Raw genomic sequence first — 20,402 nt, 5'->3', positions numbered from 1 at the left:
ATTCAGAAATCGACTAGGCACTCATGCACACACGTCTGGAAGTATGGAAGACTGCCTTCCCTGGAGCAACCTTTGACCAATGGACTATGAAAGCCAATGGATAAATGCTCTCATCTTTCACTCTCTTAGTGGACAATTCTGAGATACCAGCTCTTCAAAAGGTCCTGATGGCACTGAGTCCCAGTTGCCCACAGTGAAGATCAATCCATACGGCATCCTTATATTGGCTTTCCCTCCTTCCTTGTTTCCCTTTCTCCAATCTCACACTCCTGTTCCCTGAGTTCACTTCCCCAATAAACTACTTGCCTACTTGCCTGAGAATTTTAAATACGAATAAGGAACAAAAGACTAAAACATGAAAAGGAAGACTCAGAAAAAGAACTATATAGAACTTCTAGAAATGAAAAATAAAATAATTTTAACTTAAAATTTATATTTAAAATTTAAAAGATGGTTAAACAAAAAAATAGATGCAGCATAAGAAAGAATAAACTGGAAGATGAATCAATATTTTGCATAATGGAGAACAGAGACATAGCATAAAAAATATACAAAAAAATATACAAGAGATAGAAATATCGACATCTACAAAAGTCAAATTGGAATTCCTGAAAGAGATAGCACATGGATATAAATACAAAATATTATTATGTAAATTTAAATGAAAAAAATAAATGTTTTTAAAAAGTAAAGATTATTAGATTGGGTAAAAATAAATAAAATCCACTTATAAGTTGCTTTAAAAAGAATGCTGTGACATAAGGTTAACAAATAGTTGAAATCAGAAGGATGAAAAAATATATACAGAGTGCAGATAACCAAAATCAAGCTGATGTTACTATATTAATATCAGATAAAATAGACTTTTAGGACAAAAGGCATTGAGATAAACTACATAATGAGAAAAGGTTAATTCACCATCAGATACAAAAATTCCAAACCTAACTCTATACAATATAGCTTGAAACTATATAAAGCAAAACTTAAAAGAATTATAAGAAGAAATATATAAGCTGGACTTAGACATAATAGATATCTTTTCCCAATCTGTCATCTTTCTCTATGATGTCCTTCAAATAAAAGAACCTCTTAATTTTGTAGCAAGCAATTCATTTGAGTTGTTTGGGTCTTAAAAGTTTTTCTGCACCCTCAGGTCATATAGTCTTTAAATGGTTTTACGATATTATCTGTAAATTATTTTTTTGCATTTTTGAGAGTTTACATCTGTTTTAGCAGCTATTGTAGGTAGTACCTAATTTCCACTTAAATTTTCTGATTATTGCTGATAAAGACAAATACTATCATTCTTATCTCCCATTAGGTCTAATTGTTGTTCTGTTCAATCCACTTATTTCTTATGTATGCAATCATATCTGCAGGTAACTTTATCTCTTTCCCATCCTGATAACTTTTAATTCTTTCCTTTACATAACATTAGCCAAATCTTCAGTATTATGTCAAACATTAATAGTACTATTGAGTATTCCTGTCTTGGGACAGATCTTGACGAGAATAAATTTTCCCCATTAACATGATATTTGCTGTAGAATTTTTGGTATACAATGTCTTTATCAAATCAAGGAAATTCTTCTAAATTTTGAATTTGGACAGTTTTTATCAAAAGGGGTTGAATTTTGGGGTGCTTGGGTGGCTCAGTCGGTTGGGCGTCTGACTCTTGATTTCAGTTTGGGTCATGATCTCAGGGTCGTGCGATCAAGCCCCACATCAGGCTCCATGCTCAGCGTCAAGTCTGCTCGAGATTCTCTCTCTCCCTCTCCCCCGACCCCTCCTTCCACTCGCGTGCTCTCTCTAAATAAATAAATAAAATCTTTTAAAAGTGGGGGGACAGTTGAACTTCATCAAGTGCTTATTTCTGCATTTATTGATGTAATCATATGATTTTTCACCCTTATTCCAATAATGTTCTGACCTCAAAAACTGTTGACAGTCAATGTTTGTGGTTTTAGGTTACTAAATTTGTGGTAATTTGTTACAGCAGCAATAGAAAACTAACATACAATATGTGATTCTCATAATTTTATATCTCCTTTATAAATTGTAGCAGAGAATGGTTAAGAAACTTGCCCAAGTTCACATGGCTGAGGAGTCTGGCTCCTGGTTAAAAACCTATGTGTGGGGCGCCTGGGTGGCTCAGTTGGTTAAGCAACTGCCTTCGGCTCAGGTCATGATCCTGGAGTCCCGGGGATCGAGTTCCGCATCCGGCTCCCTGCTGGGTGGGGAGTCTGCTTCTCCCTCTTCCCTCTCGTGCTCTCTATGTCTCATTCTCTCTCTCTCAAATAAATAATAAAATAAAATCCTTAAAAAAAAAAAAAAACCTATGTGTGTAGGGCGCCTGGGTGGCTCAGTTGGTTAAGTGGCTGCCTTCGGCTCAGGTCATGATCCCAGAGTTCTGGGATCGAGCCCTGCGTCAGGCTCCCTGCTCGGCGGGAAGCCTGCCTCTCCATCTCCTTCTGTCCCTCCTCCTGCTTGTGCTTATGCTGTCAAGTAAATAAAAATAAAACCTTAAAACACACACACACACACACACACACACACACACAAACCTATGTGTGATTTTTCAGATGTGTCTATAGGCAATTACAAAGTCTTTACCTGGCAGGCCTCATGGGAAAAAGGCCCCTACCCAGACTTGGCACATAGCCAGGGCATTGCAGTCTCTGAAGGCAGTTGCAGTCAACAACTCAAGACTCCCCTGCCCACTCATGCTCTTCATATAATTGCACTCCTAGCCTGGTGCCTTCATTTCCGGGTCTACCTGAGGCCTGGGGCAGAAGCCTTCTTCAGATGCTTCTGCTGAGTCCTCCTTTTTAGGGGCAGTGGGGGACACCTTCAAAACAGTTTGTTCCACTTTGACTTCTCCACTCCTAACCCACCTCCTTCACCCTCCCCCCAACCATAGGGTCCATAAAATTGCTAGAGCCTTCATTTCAAGGCTCCCACAAGAGTGGGACATCTCCCATGTCTGTGCTGATGCACCTGACCGTGGATTACTGTGACTTTCCATGAGGGAAATGTAACAGGGGGAGTCAGTGCCTTCTCATTTTAGACTCATATATAACCATCCCTGCAGGTGATTAAAGGCTTTCATTTTTTATTTTGATTAAACTCTTTCACTTTTGTCTTGGTGCATTAATCAGCTATTCTAGTATCTTAAGCTCAGCTCAGCTAATAGTAGGAAAGCTAGAATTCAAATCCAGGCAAGCTCTGCTCTACTGCCTCCCTTTGTGTTAGACCACTCTCATCCTGGGCAAGAGAAGTTGACTAAAGTATACGGAGCAGGTAAACTCAACAAGAGTTGTGATGGGTCGGATGTAGAAGATAAAAAAAGGGAAAGAATAAAGGACGACTTTTTGGTCTTTAGCTAAGAGCAGTGAAGTAGATGGTGGTGCCCGTCTGCTGAGACAGGAAAGATTGGGATGGGGGTGACAGGTGGCAGGGAGACAGTGGGAAAAACAAGAGATCCTCTATGGGTATATTTAAGGTTTCAGATTCTTAATAAATATCTAAGTGAAGGTGTCATGTAGGCCACTCATGTGGAATTTTGGAATCTGAGCATCAATTTTACTTTTTTTTCTCTATTCCTAGATATTAGGAAAAGAGAAATACTGTATAAGAGAATAATGTGCAGGCACCACCTTAAGTTAGGCACTCCTCCCCACTCCTCCAGTAAGCTCTCAGAAAGACTGAGATATTGCCACTCTGCCGAGAAAAATACAGAGCCATCTTCAAATATAGTTGGTATGTGGACATAGTAGTCTCCAAATTATGGAAACTACTAGAACAGAATTCTCAAGGAATGACGAGAATCTAGAACTGAGCAAACTAGTAATTCACTAATTAAAAATCTGAGAACGTGGGGCACCTGGGTGGCTCAGTCATTAAGTGTCTGCCTTCAGCTCAGGTCATGATCCCAGGGTCCTGGGATCGAGCCCCGCATCAGGCTCCCTGCTCAGCTCCCTGCTTGTATTCCCCGTCAAATAAATAAAATCCTTAAAACAAAAATCTGAGAACGCAGCGACTGCTATACACTAGCCTTATGTTATTAAGTTTATCATTTTTAACTTGATTTTCAGTCATTTGTTCAGTCAACAGGGTGATCAATTTATTTGTCCCCTAATCTAGACAGCAATTTAGTAATTCAGGCCAAATATTTGAAGTTCCTTGGATATTCAGTTTATGTTAATCCCTTCTTCCCCTACACTAATACATTTCTGTGCTGGTTTTTACACTTAATCATATGCTATACTGTGCAGTTTCAAAATATGCTTTCCATCTGCCCAAACGAATTTTATTTCCTTTGAGGGTAAGGACTATGACCCAGTCCCTAAACCAGTGTTGAATACATTTAAGGGGAATTTGTTGAATTCATTCGGAAAGTTGGCTCCGCTAACTATATATCCAGCACTCACCTAGGATGACTCGCCCTCCATTTCACTCAAGCTAATTCAATTCACACAAGTATACACTAATAGTCAATATATTCTCAGTTTATAGTTTTAATGGTATTACATTAGATTCATATTTCCAAGCACCAAGTATGCTTGAAATTGAACATTTTTATAAAGATAATAAAACTTAATGACTACCCATGATCTATGATCTGACAATACAGCTGTTCTTTTTCATCTTGAGATGGTAAAATACCCACCCTAGCTTACTGTGGCACAGTGGGAGAGAAGAAATATAGTCCTATTAATCACTCTTAACTATCAGCTTATTAGGTTATAGTTTCCCAACAGGCTTGTCTTACATGACTGTTAATAGGCTGCAGGTGTTTTTCTAAAAGAGTCTTTTTATAATGCAGTTATGTCATAAAGAGACGGCATGGAGTAAAAGAAAAACTGGTGGGCTAAGAATCATAAAACCTAGGTTTTAAATTCTAGTACTAAAGGAGCCCCGAAGCCTGAAGCAAATCACCACCTCTCTGATCTCCACAATTTTCTCATCTGTAAAATGAGAGGATTTATTATAAATGAAATAAATGCATTTGTGCCATTTATACCAGATCAGTAGGCAGGTAACCATAACCCAGGACCTAAGAATTTCACAAAGGACATTCTAACAGAAATCTCTCTACATTAAAATAGCTTAAGCTAAAGTGTAAAATTGAGATTTGTTACTAGTTAACTTTAAAAGTAAATTTTGTTACCTAACCACTGGGGATGTGCACAGGGACAGAGGAGTTTGTTTCATATGAGAAAAACAGTGACTACTAATACATGTTAATATGCCTAAATTGTGCTGAAAATAGCCAAAATTTTACTTTTAGCTAAAAACCCACTCACAGAGGCAACTGTTCTACATACATTTTGCAATTGATGAAAGGGTTACATTCCAAAAGCTTAAGTCCATTTTTGGAAAACTTTGTAAATGGAAGCTAGGTTTGTAGTTTAGCCCATGAGAGTATAAATGTTGACACAGCTGGACTATGTAACAATATTAAATGCTCAAATTCTGGGTCCTGAGAATGGGGTTTGTGTTATGTAGATGAGTTTCCTCCCCTGCTCTTGGAAAGAAGACTCAAGTAAGCAATGATTAAAATTGATTTACCTTTGTCACACCCTTCTACCTCTAACCTTTTTTACATTCGGGTAAGGCACACAGCTCTAATCCTGCTGCTGGCACAATGCTGTCCAATCCTACCTACCCTTAGGTTTCAACAGCCCTTCCTTGAACCTTCAAATAGTAATTCTACAACCATGGAGCAATTGACAGACATTTCAACAAATAACCCAGAAAATGTTACCACTCTTAAACTATAACTAGTGTTGAAAGAGACCATCTGTTACTTATAAAAGCAAAAATATTAGAAATCTATGTTAAAAACTTTAGAGACATACTCAAATAAATGATACATTCATACAATAGATTATGCCAAAATTTAAAAAAATGTTTAAAAGTTAGTTGTAATGACATAGGAAATATACAAAATATAATGCTGAATAAATAAATAAAGATACTTAATGCTATGTTCTTTATGAAGTCAATTATGGAAAAAATGCATTAAGACTAGAAGCTAATAAAACTTTTGGGTAGTAGACTTGTAATTTATGGCTTCTTCCCAGTTAATACATGAATCCATGCTTTCCAGATTTTCCCATATCAAATAAGCATTTTTGAAAAAAAGGCAGGGGGGCCCTGGGTGGCTCCGTCTGGTTAAGCATCTGCCTTCGGCTCAGGTCATAGTCCCAGGGTGCTGGGATGGAGCCCCGCATCAGGCTCCTTGCTCAGCGGGGAGTCTGCTTCTCCCTCAGCCTTTCACCCTGCTCATGCTCGCTCTCTCTCTCTCTCTCTCAGGCTATCTCTCACATACATAAATAAAATCTTTAAAAAAATTTTAAAAAAAAGGAAAATCAGAGAAAAAAGTATAAATTCAAATAAATCTCTAATTAGAATTTTAGAGAGCTATAAATAGTGCCAATTATCAGGCAATGTGGAAATAGAGCTTTGTGAGCAAAAGAGCATTCCTTTCTTTGTTTGCAAGAGTTTAATTAAAGACTTATTTTCTGTGCATGTGTGTGTGTGTGTGTGGTTTTTTTTTAACTGAAGGTCCCTTACTGGTCCTGCTTCCATGAGTGGCTGCCACCAGGGGGAAAGGGGAGGGGAACCAAGCGGGCAAGGAGGGGTCATCTCCACAACATTCTATTTATGCACAGAACAAAACAGACAAGCACAGAGTCACTACTGAAGTTAGAAGTTACCAGCATTGGAAAAGGAACAGGTGGGGAATTGGGGTGTCTTAAAAAAATACAGCCCCCCTCACCAAACTGGGGTGCCTCGGGGCGGGGGGGACTTGGTCTGCTTTAACCCAAGAGGAATCAGATCAAAAGTGGTTTGGGAAAGCTAGAACCGTCAGGGATGGAGGGAGGAGGAAGGTCCGGGGGCCAGGGGGCCGTTTGTCAACTGGGGTGAAGGGATTGCCCTCCCCCTGCTGGGATCCCCCCAGCCCCTCAGGTCTGGCAGGAAGGGGGCAGCCTGCAACCCCCATGGGCAGGCCTGGGGCTGCCAGGCACTCCAGGCAGGGGGCTGGAGGGGGCTCACAAAGGCTTGCCCTCTAGGGAAATAATGGCACTGCCCCCCAGCTTCTCTGCCAGGGTGCAGCGGTCCTTGACTCCTCGTAGCAGTTTGCTTGTAATTCACGCTTGATCACCACCAGCTTCTTCATGATGGCGCCCTTGGAGCTGGCATGGATCATTCTGCTCTTAAGGGGTGCAGACTCAGGTGCCCAGAGAATTAACACCAGGTCTTCCTTCTTGGTCTCCTTGGTCTCATAGGTTGTGTCATAGAGGGCACAGTGGCAGGTCTTGTCTGGTAGTCTCTTGACAAAGGTGGCACAGGGGTGGTCTACAGTCTGGCCCACATCCCCTACCAGGATCTCCTTGCCCTGCTCCAGGTAGGATATTCTTGTCCTGGCTTAGGCAGAGGAGTACTGCCTTGCGTTTCTCACCTCCTCTGGTGTTGAGGACTTACGCACTTACCCTCATGTCACTGAACACCTTGAAAATCAGACTGCCATTTCAGAGGCCATGTTTCTGAAAGCGAAAGGGAGATAACAAGGAGAGCCAGGAGAGAGGAAGGCCACTGCCACTGCTGCTGGAATCTGGCTGAAAGAGACTTATTTTCAGTTAACCACATTATAAAATATTAAGTTTTGTGGTTATAAAAATATTGCTTATTGCTACTGCTATGGCATTTTTATAGATCCAATAAAATCTATTTACTGATGCTTACTTCCCTTGATTAAAGAGACCAGTGTTTCTTTTTACATGAATCACACAGAAAATAACACAGGCATGGGATTTTGACAAACAGGAAAAAAAGGTTATATAATGAAAAAGTCTTCATCCCATCTTACAACGCTTTCCCACATATAGCAGTAATCCATGGCCCAGAAATCATCTTGCGTAGAACTGCCCCACGTATATTGTATTTATACACTAATCACTCTTCTATACACCTTATTTCACTTAACATACTTCAGAAACATTTACATATCAGTATGTATAAATCCATTTTATTCTTTGTAAATACTATTTAATATTCTACTCATGGCTGTAATTTATTAGTAACCCCTTACTGATAGACATTTAAATTATTTCCAGTTTCTCTCTATAACAAACAAAGCTTCAGGGAACATACTTGTACAAATATCTTTATGTACATGAACAAGATTATCCATAAAATATATTCTTAGAATTGTCGAGTCAAAGAGTATATGTACATTTAAAAAAAATCTGACATTGCCAAATTGCCTTCCAAAGAATTTGTACCAATTTATACTCCAGGGGAACATTTCTGATCAACACAGATTCTTTAAAGCATATTGCAATGCTGTCATTGGCCAAGAAGGGGGAAGCAGGGGGTAAGAAGACAGTAGACTGAAGAGCATGAATATTCAGTCACTGAAAGAAGTGGCTTCTCCTCAATTGCAGCCAACTATGCCTTCTAGGAATCAGTGCCCAATACTGTTAGTGTCTTGATCTCTCAAAAGCCTAAAATCTAGACTTCTGCATGAAACCTCCAGATTTTTTAAATGTTGACAACTCATTTTAGATTTTTAGAATTGGCACAACAAACAAAACTGTGAGTGGAAATCATCTACTGGGCCTCCAAATTGTGACCTATGCTTTAAAGCTTTCATTTCTGCCCCCATATCCAACCAACAAAGACTGTCATGGCTGTAGGCTGCATTTAGCATTATGTTTTAAAGTGGGATTTCCTTAGATTACATTTTATTTCTGGACAAACTAGAAGATTTTATGAACTACATCGTCACTATTCCCTCAAACTATGGGAACAATTTAATCTACTCTTGCCCCGATGTTTTTATTAATCAGTGTCCTACATTATGGTCCTTTGCCCTACATTTTTATTCCTTTAGAGTGCTGCGTTCCTGTTTTCTCCATTATATGGAACCACTACATATTTTAAGGGCAGAGTCATTTTCCTATGAGAGTAATCTTTTACCCAAAGGGGATAAAAATCTCTAGTCCTTTTTCTATACTACTGTGCATTCAACATATCCATCTACTTATAGAAGAAATTGTGGGAATAGAGTATATTAAAAAGACTTGTTGTCTCTCACTTAAATAGTATTTTTAATCTATAAAACATATCTTATATTAACTACATTCTTATAGTTAAAAAATAAAGACAACATAAAAAATAAACCCTGAAGTTGCTAAATCTGTATCAAAAAATATTCAAATTCAGGGGTAAAATACCATGAAATTTTTAATATTTTATTATCTCTTCTACATAAATACTTGCAAAAGGACCAATCTGACAAAGCCCAATGTACTGCATGATTATAAACAGAAATGTTTGTAAACACTAAAATTAGAAGCAATATATGAGGTCAGTTACCTCACTGAAAATTCAGAAGGCAACAATCTCTTATACAAATGAATTTTGAAAATCAAATTTTAAAAATTATTAGCTTCATTTATTGTAAATATGCATGAGTCTTAATTTTAAAGCTAACTTTCATTTTTAAAGAATTCCTAGTTTTAATATTAATTTGCTCAGAAATTCTTTTTATATATAATATATAAATATAAATATATATTCTATATAAGTGAATATATATGATATATAATATATAAATATAGATACAGATATACCTGCAATAACAAAAGAAGACCAAAAGACATGTATTAAAGAAGCTTTATAATGTAACAAAGCTTTCAATATATATTGAAAATATGAAAGCTACTCATAGGAAAAAATCTGCATGAATCATTTTACCAACATTGATGCCACTGTGTGTAATTTTACCAACACTGATGACTGTGTGTACTTTTAGTTTCCAAAGGCAAAGTCCTAGACACTACAAGTTCCTCTGTTAGCACTTCTAAATAAATGAGTGTTCCTACTTCCCTTTAAAAGGTATACTGTAACAACTCAAGTGTGTCCTTCCAAAAAGAAAACTGATTAGATCACCCTAAAATTTAAAAACCCAAAGCTCTGTATTAGGCACATCATTTATCTCAACATTTTAATCATGAAAAATAAACAAGAATAAAAAATTACATATTTAAATTGTAATGTGCACACTGGATTACTTCCTCAAATGTGTTATCAGAACTCACAGATAAAACAAAAGTAATAAAAAGATTGTGTTAAAATATTACATTTAATTTTACCTAAAATATAAATTAAAATAGGGCATAAGAAAAACTTCTGAGACCACAATACATATATGGAAAACTGACCATTGAAAGATGCAAATAATTCATACAATATAAGCTTTAATATATAAATTAAATGTCATTTCATCAGCTGTTAGTCACATCAGTCTAAACTTTACCTTATATATTAAAATATTAAAAAGCTAAAAAACATCATTGCAATATAGATTCAATATGGGAAAATACGTATTTGTGGCTTTATACACAATCCAATCCATTCTATACAATAGTTTTCCAAAATATAAACGGCACTTTACATGCAACAGAACATACCAGGCTGGGTGTCCTAATATAATTTAATATATAGGAAAATAAAGAGAAAACACCCTTTTAACAAGACAGTTACATAGTGGAGGTGGAATGTAGAATAAGATTTTGCCTTAACACAATCTTGGGTAAGAGTAAAGAAATATGAAAAAGGACAATCTCTACTACTTTCAATTAGCATTTTTTAAATTGAAGACTACTGTGATTTTTTATTTTCTAACTATATCACAAACAGAAAACATGGAAGGGAGGGGAGAAAGCGTGATCCCCTTTATGAATTTTAAACATCAGCCCTGCTGCCTATGGGCTGCATTTAGGCTCCTTTTCTGTTGACAGTTTCCTAAATTATTTCTGCCACTCTGAGTTGCACATCAGTAATCCGATGAATTTCCCAAACTTCTTTACGCCATTGTGTAACCATAGCTGCCACAATGTAATGCCACAAGAAGTCTGTCCTTGAGTATTTCTTTACTTGGGTATTCAGGTAACTTGAGCATGTTGATGCTTTAAAAGAAAAATATACCACCATTAAATGGGAAATCTATGAAATTTCTGATTGTTTTGTGTAGCAGTGAAAACACTACTCAAAATTAACATAAAACCACCCTCTCAAATTTGCATTCAAATTGGAAAACCCTGAAGTAGTATTTAAAAAGAAAAAAAAAACCTGCTGCATTGCAGTTTCCTTTATCATGCAAATGTAGTGGAATAAAATAAGTTCCTTTCAGCCTAAAATAAATAAGCAATAAGGGAATTTAGTTTGAAGTGATGGTGTAACTCAGTGATACTTATGACAGTATAACTTCAGTGATACTTGAACTACATTCAATTAAATTATAGGTAGGTAGTTTCCTCAAATATTTTCCCTACCAAAAAAGGGAGAGCAAGGGATTATGTTGGTACTTATTTATCAGTGATTCCAAAACGCTGAAAACAGGTTACTGTTGAGGTTTTCCTCTCAATGCAGCAGTAGTCAGACCTTTAATCATTCAAAATTAATCAAGACACCTCACAACGCATTTAAATGAACAATTTAACATACCATGTGCTTGAAGTTGGTAGGAGATTTGGAGTATATGGCACAGCAGCAATTGTAAAGTTCTGCAATCCACTTCCACCCATGATATTAGCAAATCCACCATGTGGGACCCTGGAACTAAGAGTTCATATCTTAGTAAGCTGTAATCACGAAACAAAAATCTTTGTGATAGATAAAATATATTCAACTCTAGGGCACTGACAAGGTAACATTTTTGGTTCTGCAAAACTCCAGCTCATTATTAAAAGATGCTTTGTGGCCAGTTAGCATGCTTCCATGGAGACTCTCCTCCACATTTCTGTAAGCCATACTATGCTTTCAATTGGCCATTGCACATAACTCTATTATTGCAAATAGCATACCACATGTACAATTATTTTCTTCTATGTGTCTCTCGCTACTCAACTGGGACTAATTTGAGGACCATATCTGTATTTGTACCCCTGGGGTTAGCAAAATGACTGGCATCTAACAGACATTCATTAGATATCTGCCAAATACATGAATGTTTGCTTGATTAATTCAAGCAATATAGAAGCTCACAGACATAATCCAAACAATTTCCTGTATGTGAAAAATATCTAGGGTCTGATGGGGTTCAGGGCAGGCCATCCCCAAATATACCACTAAGGCATACTGATTATTTCAAATTAAAGTTACTTAAAAACAACCAGTGCAAAAAGGACACTTTAACCTTCCCCTGTCTCCCTGAAAGCAGGAAATAAATCTCCCATGTGAAAGGTACTCTCCCTGTACCAGAAGGTAAAGAAACATCCTATGACCAGAGATAGGGAATTCAGGGCTGAGAAGACTATAGAAACAAACCTCATTACTTCTTCACCAATTTACTATCCTAAGCATAAACTTCTTTGTCTTTTCAATTCCTCAAAAATGTATTGTCTCTTTGTCTATCAGGTATAAATCCTGCTTACTTTGGTCACTTCTCTGAGACTCATATTTCTATGAGCCCCAAAACATATGGATTAAATTTGTTTTCTACCTGTTAATCTGTCCATGTCAAATTAATTCTTAGACCAAGAAGAATAACTTTAAAAGGTAAAGGAAAATTTTTCCTCCCCAAGAGGTCAAAGGATTTTTGTTTTGTTTTGTTTTTCACTGTGGGAAAACTAGAATATTCTTTATATTTCTGTTCCACAGATTCACAGTATCAGATGTATCTTTTTTAATGTCACCTAACATAAACATAACAAGACCACATTCAAATTCAAAAACCCTAACAAAATGCATAAACAGTACTAGAAAATTTAATCTTGGGTACATGGCTACAGAGAATATAATTGCAACTTCCTAAATTCTATTCGTCACATTTGAAAGACATTATTTCAAATTAGCTTTTGTATGTATCATGATTAAACACACTGATCCTTTAAAACATTTTGTTTTTAAATTGAGATGCTATGGTGTTTTTTAAATAAGAATGATGACCAAAAAAAAAAAAAATTTAATGTATAGGTACTAAAGGTATACTCAAAATCAGAAGTCTGACTAGTATTAGAAATGTCTTCTAACCACAGTATTCTTAGTACAAAGCATAATTCGGTTCATTTAAAAAAAAAAAAAAAAACAACTGTTGAACCTTAAATAGCCAAAACAATCTTGAAAAAGAATAAAGTTGGAGGTTTCACAGTTCCTGATTTCAGTACTTAAACTACAAAGCTAACTATGGTTATGAGAACAATGTAGCACTGGCATAAGAGGGGATATACAGAAATGGAACAGAATATCCCAAATAAATTCTTGCATATATGGCCAAATGATTTTCAACTACAGTCCTAACATTCAATGGAGAGAGTGTGTGCAGGGGGGAGAGGCAAAGGGAGAGGAAAAGAGAATCTCAAGCTGACTCCCCACTGAGCACGGAGTACAACATGGGCTCTCAATCTCACAACCCTGAGATCATGACCTGAGCCAAAAATCAAGTCGGATGCTTAACCAACTGAGCCACCCAGGCACCCCTAGGATGACCATTTTAAAGAAAAAATACAAAAACTAAAAAAAAAAAAAAAAAAAACCCAGAAAATAATAAGTATTGGAAAGGATATGTAGAAACTGGGACCCTTATGAATTGCTGGTGGGAATGTGTAAAATTTACATCAGCTGTGGAAAACTGTATGGCTGTTTCTCAAAAAACAAACACAGAATTAGAGTATATAGCCCAAAGAATTGAAAACAGAGACTAAAAAAGATTATTTGTATATCCATGTTCATAGCAGCATTATCCACAAAAGCCAAAAGGTAGAAGCAACTCAAGTGACCATCCATGGATGAAGGAATAAGCAATATGTGGTATATACATACAGTGGATTATTATTTATCCTTAAAAAGGAATGAAATTCTGACATATGCTACAATGTGGATGAAACTTGAGGACACTAGGCTGAGTGAAATAAGCCAGTCACAAAATGACAAATGATGTATGGTTCCATTTATATGAAATACCTAGAGTAGTCAAATTCATAGAGACAGAAAATAGAATGCTGGTTGCCTAGGGCTAGAGGGAGGGAGTATGAAGAGTTAGTGTTTAATTGGTACAGTTTCAGCTGCAGAAGATAAAAAGGTTTGGGAGCTGGATAGTGGTGATGGTTGCACAACAATGTGAATGTGCTTAATGTCACAGAACTGTACTTAAAAATGGTTGAAATGTTAAATGTTATGTACTTTCTGCCACATACACTGTAAAAACTGTGGGAAAATGCACCAAAATTTTCTGTTTAAAATCATAAATGATGGGCGCTTGGGTGGCTCAGTCATTAAGCATCTGCCTTCAGCTCAGGTCATGATCCTGGGATCAAGCCCCGCATCGGGCTCCCTGCTCCACGGGAAGGCTGTTTCTCCCTCTCCCACTCCCCCTGCTTGTGTTCCCTCTCTCGCAGTGTCTCTCTCTCTCTCTCTCTCTCTCTGTCAAATAAATAAATAAATAAATCTTTAAAAAATATAAAATCATAAATAATATGTATACATTCACAGGGGAAAAAATAACAATCCAATATAAATAAATCTCTAAAAAAGAGTTTTATTTTATAGCTGGGAAGTTGTTTGGTTGCTATTAAATGCTTTACTGATGAAATGCTTGAGCTTACCTTAGAAATCCAAGTGAGTATTAAAAGTCTTGTTAATAAACACTAATTGCATGAGCAATTCCTACTTAGGGCAAAAGAGTAGCTAAAGAAGATCTGGACATGTGTGTAAACTGAAATAAAATTCAACATTAGTCTATGCCTATTAAAAAGGCAACCAAAAATGAAAAGGGATAAAAAGCCAAGCTGTTCTAAATTTCCTGTAGAGGTAGAATTAAAAGTAAGTACACCACTTTATCAGGGTAGGATGAGAAAATGAGACTTGATACCGATTCTTACACAAATTAAATACAGTATTTCAACATCTGAATGATCAATCTAATGTTTTTCATGTCACCAAATTTTGAAAAATAAGCTTAAAAATCGAAAGATTTCCCAATTTTAAGATCTAAATTAAAATTATACTGTAAACTGATATTCACAAATAATCTCTGAAACTTTATTCCTCTTCTTCTAAACTACAAACAAATATGACTCGGCTCCATACTTGAATAATCAGTGAATCTTAAGATCATGGCTCATCAAGCTTAAGTATGTATGAGAAAAATAAATGAAATGGTCTTTGGTTGATATTATGACACTTGGAATTATACAATGTAAAATTACAGTCAATAAAATGACATACTTCTATTATATACACAAAGAAATCACCAAGTCTGATTTTCATTATTCTTAAGGGGTAACGAAACAACAGCGTAGTAAGTCATTTAATTAAGACGATCTTATAGACCAACAAAATAATGTTAGAACATAAAATACTTAAAAATTACTTTTGGCATTGATTCTTGGTTCTAATAACTGGAACCACATTTGACTTTCCAGTAAGGTTGCACTAAACTAAACTATGGACATAGAGTAAGTGAAATTTTAATATCTAAATATAAACAGATAATCAGAATTTTCCAGAAAGTGCTATTTAAAAAAAAAAATACAAACTAAGTTTAGAATGGCAAATACTATACCTACAACTTAAGTCTAATTAATTGAAAGTTAAGGTTTAAAAAAGCTTAAAATTTACTCAGTCTGAATTCAAAACAAGGGCTCTGTAGACTTAAGTGTTGAGTGGCTTCTTTGGCATGATGGGAAAGCTTAGCTCTGTGTTGTTCCCCTTAGCTTCCTTGGCTTCTATGTTTTACTCACATCCCTCACCTCAGTTTAAATGGATTCACGAGCTACACTTCATGACCAGTTAAATAATAAACAGTGCAATTCTTTTCAGTACTGCTAACAGTGACTATATGATTGACCTGGGAGAGGCACTGTGTATTACAAATACAAGAGCTTTTTATTCTACAAGAGCAGCAACTTAACAGACATTTTTAGTTCCAGAGAACTTGAGTAATTCTAATTGTTATCTGCACTTTAAAGACTCATACCAACCAAATCATGGTGGTGGGGATATAGTGATCCATTAAATGGTTTTTAGATATAAATCATTTAGAAAATAGTAAGAGCCCTACCTCAATACACAGACCAATATAAAATCCAGATGGCCTAAAAATTGGAAAGTAAAAACAGGAACTATAAAAAGTTACAGAAAAAAAATGTAGATAAACATATAATCTTGGGAGTGGGGAAGGATTTATAAAAACTACAAAGAAAAGTACTGATACTCAACTTACAAAATTAATACTTCGTATTTTATACATTTTATAAAGTAAATTTATAATTGAAAATACATGGAAATCTGCATATTTAACTTAATGAAGTTAAAAGGCAAATGATAAACTGGGAAAAGTATTTGCAGAGTTAATGTCCCACATAAATAACATTTAGAACTGAATTTTTTAAAATGACAATAGGGGCACCCAGGTAGCTCAGTCAGTTAAGCATCTGGTTCTTGATTTCAGCTCACGTCATGATCCCTGGGTCATGAGATCAAGCCCTGTGTCTGGCTCCATGCTCAGCGGGGAGTCAGCTTGGGAATCTCTCCTTCTCCCTCTTCCTCTCCACCTGCCCCTCCCCTGGCTCTCTCTCTCAAATAAATCTTTAAAAATAAATAAATAAATGACAATAGAATACCTAAAAATTAAGACAGGCAATAAAAATAAATATAGAAGAATTATATAAATAAAAAATTATATAAAAATAGAAATGAGGGCGCCTGGGTGGCTCAGTCATTAAGCGTCTGCCGTCGGCTCAGGTCATGGTCCCAGGGTCCTGGGATCAAGTCCACACTGGGCTCCCTGCTCAGCGGGAAGCCTGCTTCTCCCTCTGCCCCTCCCCCCCACTTGTGCTCTCGCTGTCTCTTATGCTCTCTCTCAAATAAATAAGTAAAATCTTAAAAAAAAGAAGAAAGAAAAAGAAATGATTACATCCTGTACTGAGAGTAAAAGGAACAGGCCCTATCATTCCCTGTTGATATGAATGCTGGTATCTTTCTGAAGGGTAAATGAACAATATGTATCAGGTTATAAAAATTTATATACTTTCATATCCAAAAATTTCCCTTCTAAGAATTTTTGCTATATAAATAATCAAACTAGCCCACAAGTGTATAAGTGCAAGAATTCCTTATTTGTTTAGCATTATTTATAAATAGGAAAATTTAGCAATTAAGGACAGTATCGATGAAGGAAGGTCCATAAACTGAAGAATAGGTAGCCATGAAAAAATGATCTATAAATGGAAAAATTTTTAATAATATATGGCTAAATTCAAAAGTTATAAAAGATGAACAATGTTTTTAAAAAGTAGAAATTTATGGGGCATTTGGCTGGCTCAGTTGGAGAAGCATGAGACTCTTGTTCAGGTCATGAGTTTAAGCCCCAGGTTGGATATAGAGATTACTTAAATAAAACTTAAAAAAAAAAAAAAAAGTAAAAAAATTTATGTATGCGGGAGAAATTCTGGAATCTCAAACACTTAAGATTAGAAGTGATTTTTTTTATTGAAATTGTCTAATCCTCCTACATAGAATATATAACTTTTAATTCTTTTCATTAAATTACCCAAATCTCTGGGTATTTCTTGGCATTAAGAAGCCAAAAAAACCATAGTACAACACTAAACCAAGGTTTTCTTTCATATCTTTAGCCTATAATCTGTGAATATTCATGTTCTCTCCTCTTTTTTAAGATTTTGTTTTTAAGTAATCTCTACACCCAACATGGGGCTCAAACTTACAACCTCAAGATCAAGAGCCTCATGCTTTCCCAACTAAGCTAGTCAGGTACCCTGAATGAATACTCATGTTTTATTTATTGTGTAAAATTAGATTATAGTGTGACTCCAACTATTTTTCTAATTATGTAGTTAAAGGACTTAGAAAATAAAGCAAAATGTTAAAGTATTATCTCTGAATAGTGGAATTACTTAATGGATTTTCATTTTCTTCTATCTATATTCTTCATTTTCCAAATTTTCTATAATGGTTATGGACTACTTTTAAGATAAGAAAATACTGGGGCGCCTGGGTGGCTCAGATGGTTGAGTGTCTGCCTTTGGCTCAGGTCATGATCCCAGGGTCCTGGGATCAAGTCCTACATCAGGCTCCCTGCTCAGCGGGAGCCTGCTTCTCCCTCTGCCTCTCTCTCTCTCTCTCTCTCTCTGTCTCTCATGAATAAATAAATAAAAATCTTTAAAAAAGAAAAAGATAAGAAAATACTGGACTTTACATATATATTTTATAGAGATATACTCACAATTATGTTTTTAAAATAGAAAAAATAGAGAAGTAAATACACAAATTGTTTATAATAGTTATTGCTGGCAGGGAGTAGTGTTCCTTATTTGTTTTAATTTTATGTGTGCCAACTTTTCTAGAAGAATCATGTACATTTATAATGGAACAAATGAACTGTATTTCCATAAAGAGGAGGGCACAGATGAAATTCTAAGATGCTAAGAATGAAAATCAGATTTTTTTTTAAACATCTTTCAGAAATGTAACTTAAAGGAGGTTAAAATCATCTAGTTTGCTAGTATCTATGGTATTTAATCAGTCCAAAAGTAGACTTTTCAAAGATATGTGGTATCACAAATTATTTTTTAGGCCATGAATCTTGAGATTTTAAAATCTGGTAAGAAGGGCGCTTGGGTGGCTCAGCTGTTAAGCTTCCGACTCTTGGTTTCTGCTCAGGTTATGATCAGAGGCAGGGCTGTGGGATCAAGCCCCACATCAGGCTCTGCACTCAGCACAGAGTAAGCTTGTGATCCTTCTCTCCTTCTGCACCCCAGTAAATAAAGAAAATCTTTAAAAAAGTTGGTAAGAACTGGAGAAAAACTGCTGAGTACGGATATTATGTGTCATGTGTATGTGTATGTGTGTGTGTGTGTGTGTGTGTGTGTGTGTGTGTGTGTTGTCCAGCAACACACAAATATTAAAAATTTGGCACTACCATTGACTTACCTACAGAATGAAAAGATTGCCAAATTATAAAATACAATATATATGCTGATTGTCCTGAATGGAACAGTTTACTTTTTTATACATTAATATACATTAAATAAACATTTGAGCACTACCACATATTTTATCGTTAATGGCTAAATAAATCTTTAATACCTAAAAAATGGAAAGGGAAGTGGAAATTGACAGTTCCAAGTTGTAATGCATTTTGGTTGTTTAAGCCATCAAAACTGCAACACATTAAATTCTTTCCACATTAGCATAAAAACACTTCTTACCTGCCAGTAACAAACTGCAAGAGAAGAACTCTCTCCTCTGGAGTAATGTCTTCCACAACTTCCCAGAACCACTAACAACAACAAAAAAATTTAACTCATATTTCAGAGTAATTGTAGACTTCTTAATACCCAAGAAATATGTAATATTCATAAACATATTTTATTCTATGAAACTCATTTATCAAAAATGCTTTCATACAAAGCTTTCATATGCAATATTCCGAGGAGAAGAATTTAGGGAAAAATTTTACTTTGTTAATTAATGTAGGTTTTCATCCAATAGTGCTGAAAAGCTTATAAAATTAAATGGCAAACTTAACTTCATTCTAAGCTCTAGGGAGATTTTACCTGAATAACTGGATCTTCTCTTTCATAGCCACTTGTGTATTCTGTATTTCTTATCCAATCACTCACATCAATTTCTGGCATGCCAGAAAGGAGTAGCTCCTTTGGGGAAGAAGAAAAGTATTTCATTAATCTTCATTATGAAAAAAAAGCTATTACATTAAAATAGTAAATTTGCCTTAATTAGAAACTAATCTCATGTAAAGCTGACTTATTTTTGTGACAGTTTCTGCATGTCACCAATAACAAGAACTCTTCATATTGATAATCTCAAATATTGCTGAGATGTGGAAATGTCTCCACATGATACAATTTCATTAAAAAATGAGACAAATAGATAAACACATATGCAACAAGTTTACATTTGCAGCAATTTTATGAATGTTATTATATTTGGTTTATGTTTAATTGTATGAATTTGTTAAATTCTAAAGAGACCATATGCTCAACATGAAAATGATAACAAAGACCTGAGTAAGTCCTGGGTTAAGCAAAGGAAAAGATCATCAAGAAACTCTAGTCACTAGGAAAAAGAAGTAATATAATAAAAAGCGGTAAAATAATAAAAATAGTTGTTTTTAAAAAAACAGAACAGATTCAGGCTTTTCAAGAACTCTATTTCGGAATGATTTGGATCCTCTAAAGCCAACATTCCCCAGTGTGAGAAAAAAATGCAATTTCCTAATGACTTTTGGTAGTCTTTTTTTTATGTGAAGATCATCACACACAGTATTAATCAAATAAATAAAAATGAAATTAAGAATGTCAAAAATACTTAACATTATGTTTTCCAAGAGAAAAGAGAACATGGAA

General features: G+C 35.5%; 1 protein-coding gene and 1 pseudogene across 7 annotated transcripts in view; both read right to left on the bottom strand.

Annotated features, from left to right (window-relative positions):
* Nucleotides 1-6,466: 6,466 nt before the first annotated feature.
* On the bottom strand, nucleotides 6,467-8,674 carry LOC113927887 (annotated as a pseudogene).
* A 1,577-nt stretch (nucleotides 8,675-10,251) lies between these two features.
* HACE1 (HECT domain and ankyrin repeat containing E3 ubiquitin protein ligase 1) overlaps nucleotides 10,252-20,402 on the bottom strand; it is a 100,671-nt gene continuing 90,520 nt past the window's right edge. For 4 of the 7 annotated variants that reach the window (XM_027602685.2, XM_027602688.2, XM_027602687.2 and 1 more), the window contains 4 exons: nucleotides 19,593-19,691; nucleotides 19,245-19,315; nucleotides 11,521-11,657; nucleotides 10,252-10,982 (listed from right to left, as the gene is read on the bottom strand). In XM_027602685.2, the coding sequence (XP_027458486.1) occupies nucleotides 10,819-10,982; nucleotides 11,521-11,657; nucleotides 19,245-19,315; nucleotides 19,593-19,691 (471 nt within the window). In that variant the 3' untranslated portion in view covers nucleotides 10,252-10,818. The remainder of the gene's footprint in view (nucleotides 10,983-11,520; nucleotides 11,658-19,244; nucleotides 19,316-19,592; nucleotides 19,692-20,402) is intronic. The other 3 variants (XM_027602686.2, XM_027602689.2, XM_027602691.2) reach the window with 1 other exon arrangement.

Source organism: Zalophus californianus, chromosome 7 (assembly GCF_009762305.2).
Source record: "Zalophus californianus isolate mZalCal1 chromosome 7, mZalCal1.pri.v2, whole genome shotgun sequence".
In the NCBI taxonomy this organism is placed as follows: domain Eukaryota; kingdom Metazoa; phylum Chordata; class Mammalia; order Carnivora; family Otariidae; genus Zalophus; species Zalophus californianus.
Note: the sequence above shows the minus strand (reverse complement) of the source record. Positions and strands in the feature narration are given on the sequence as shown.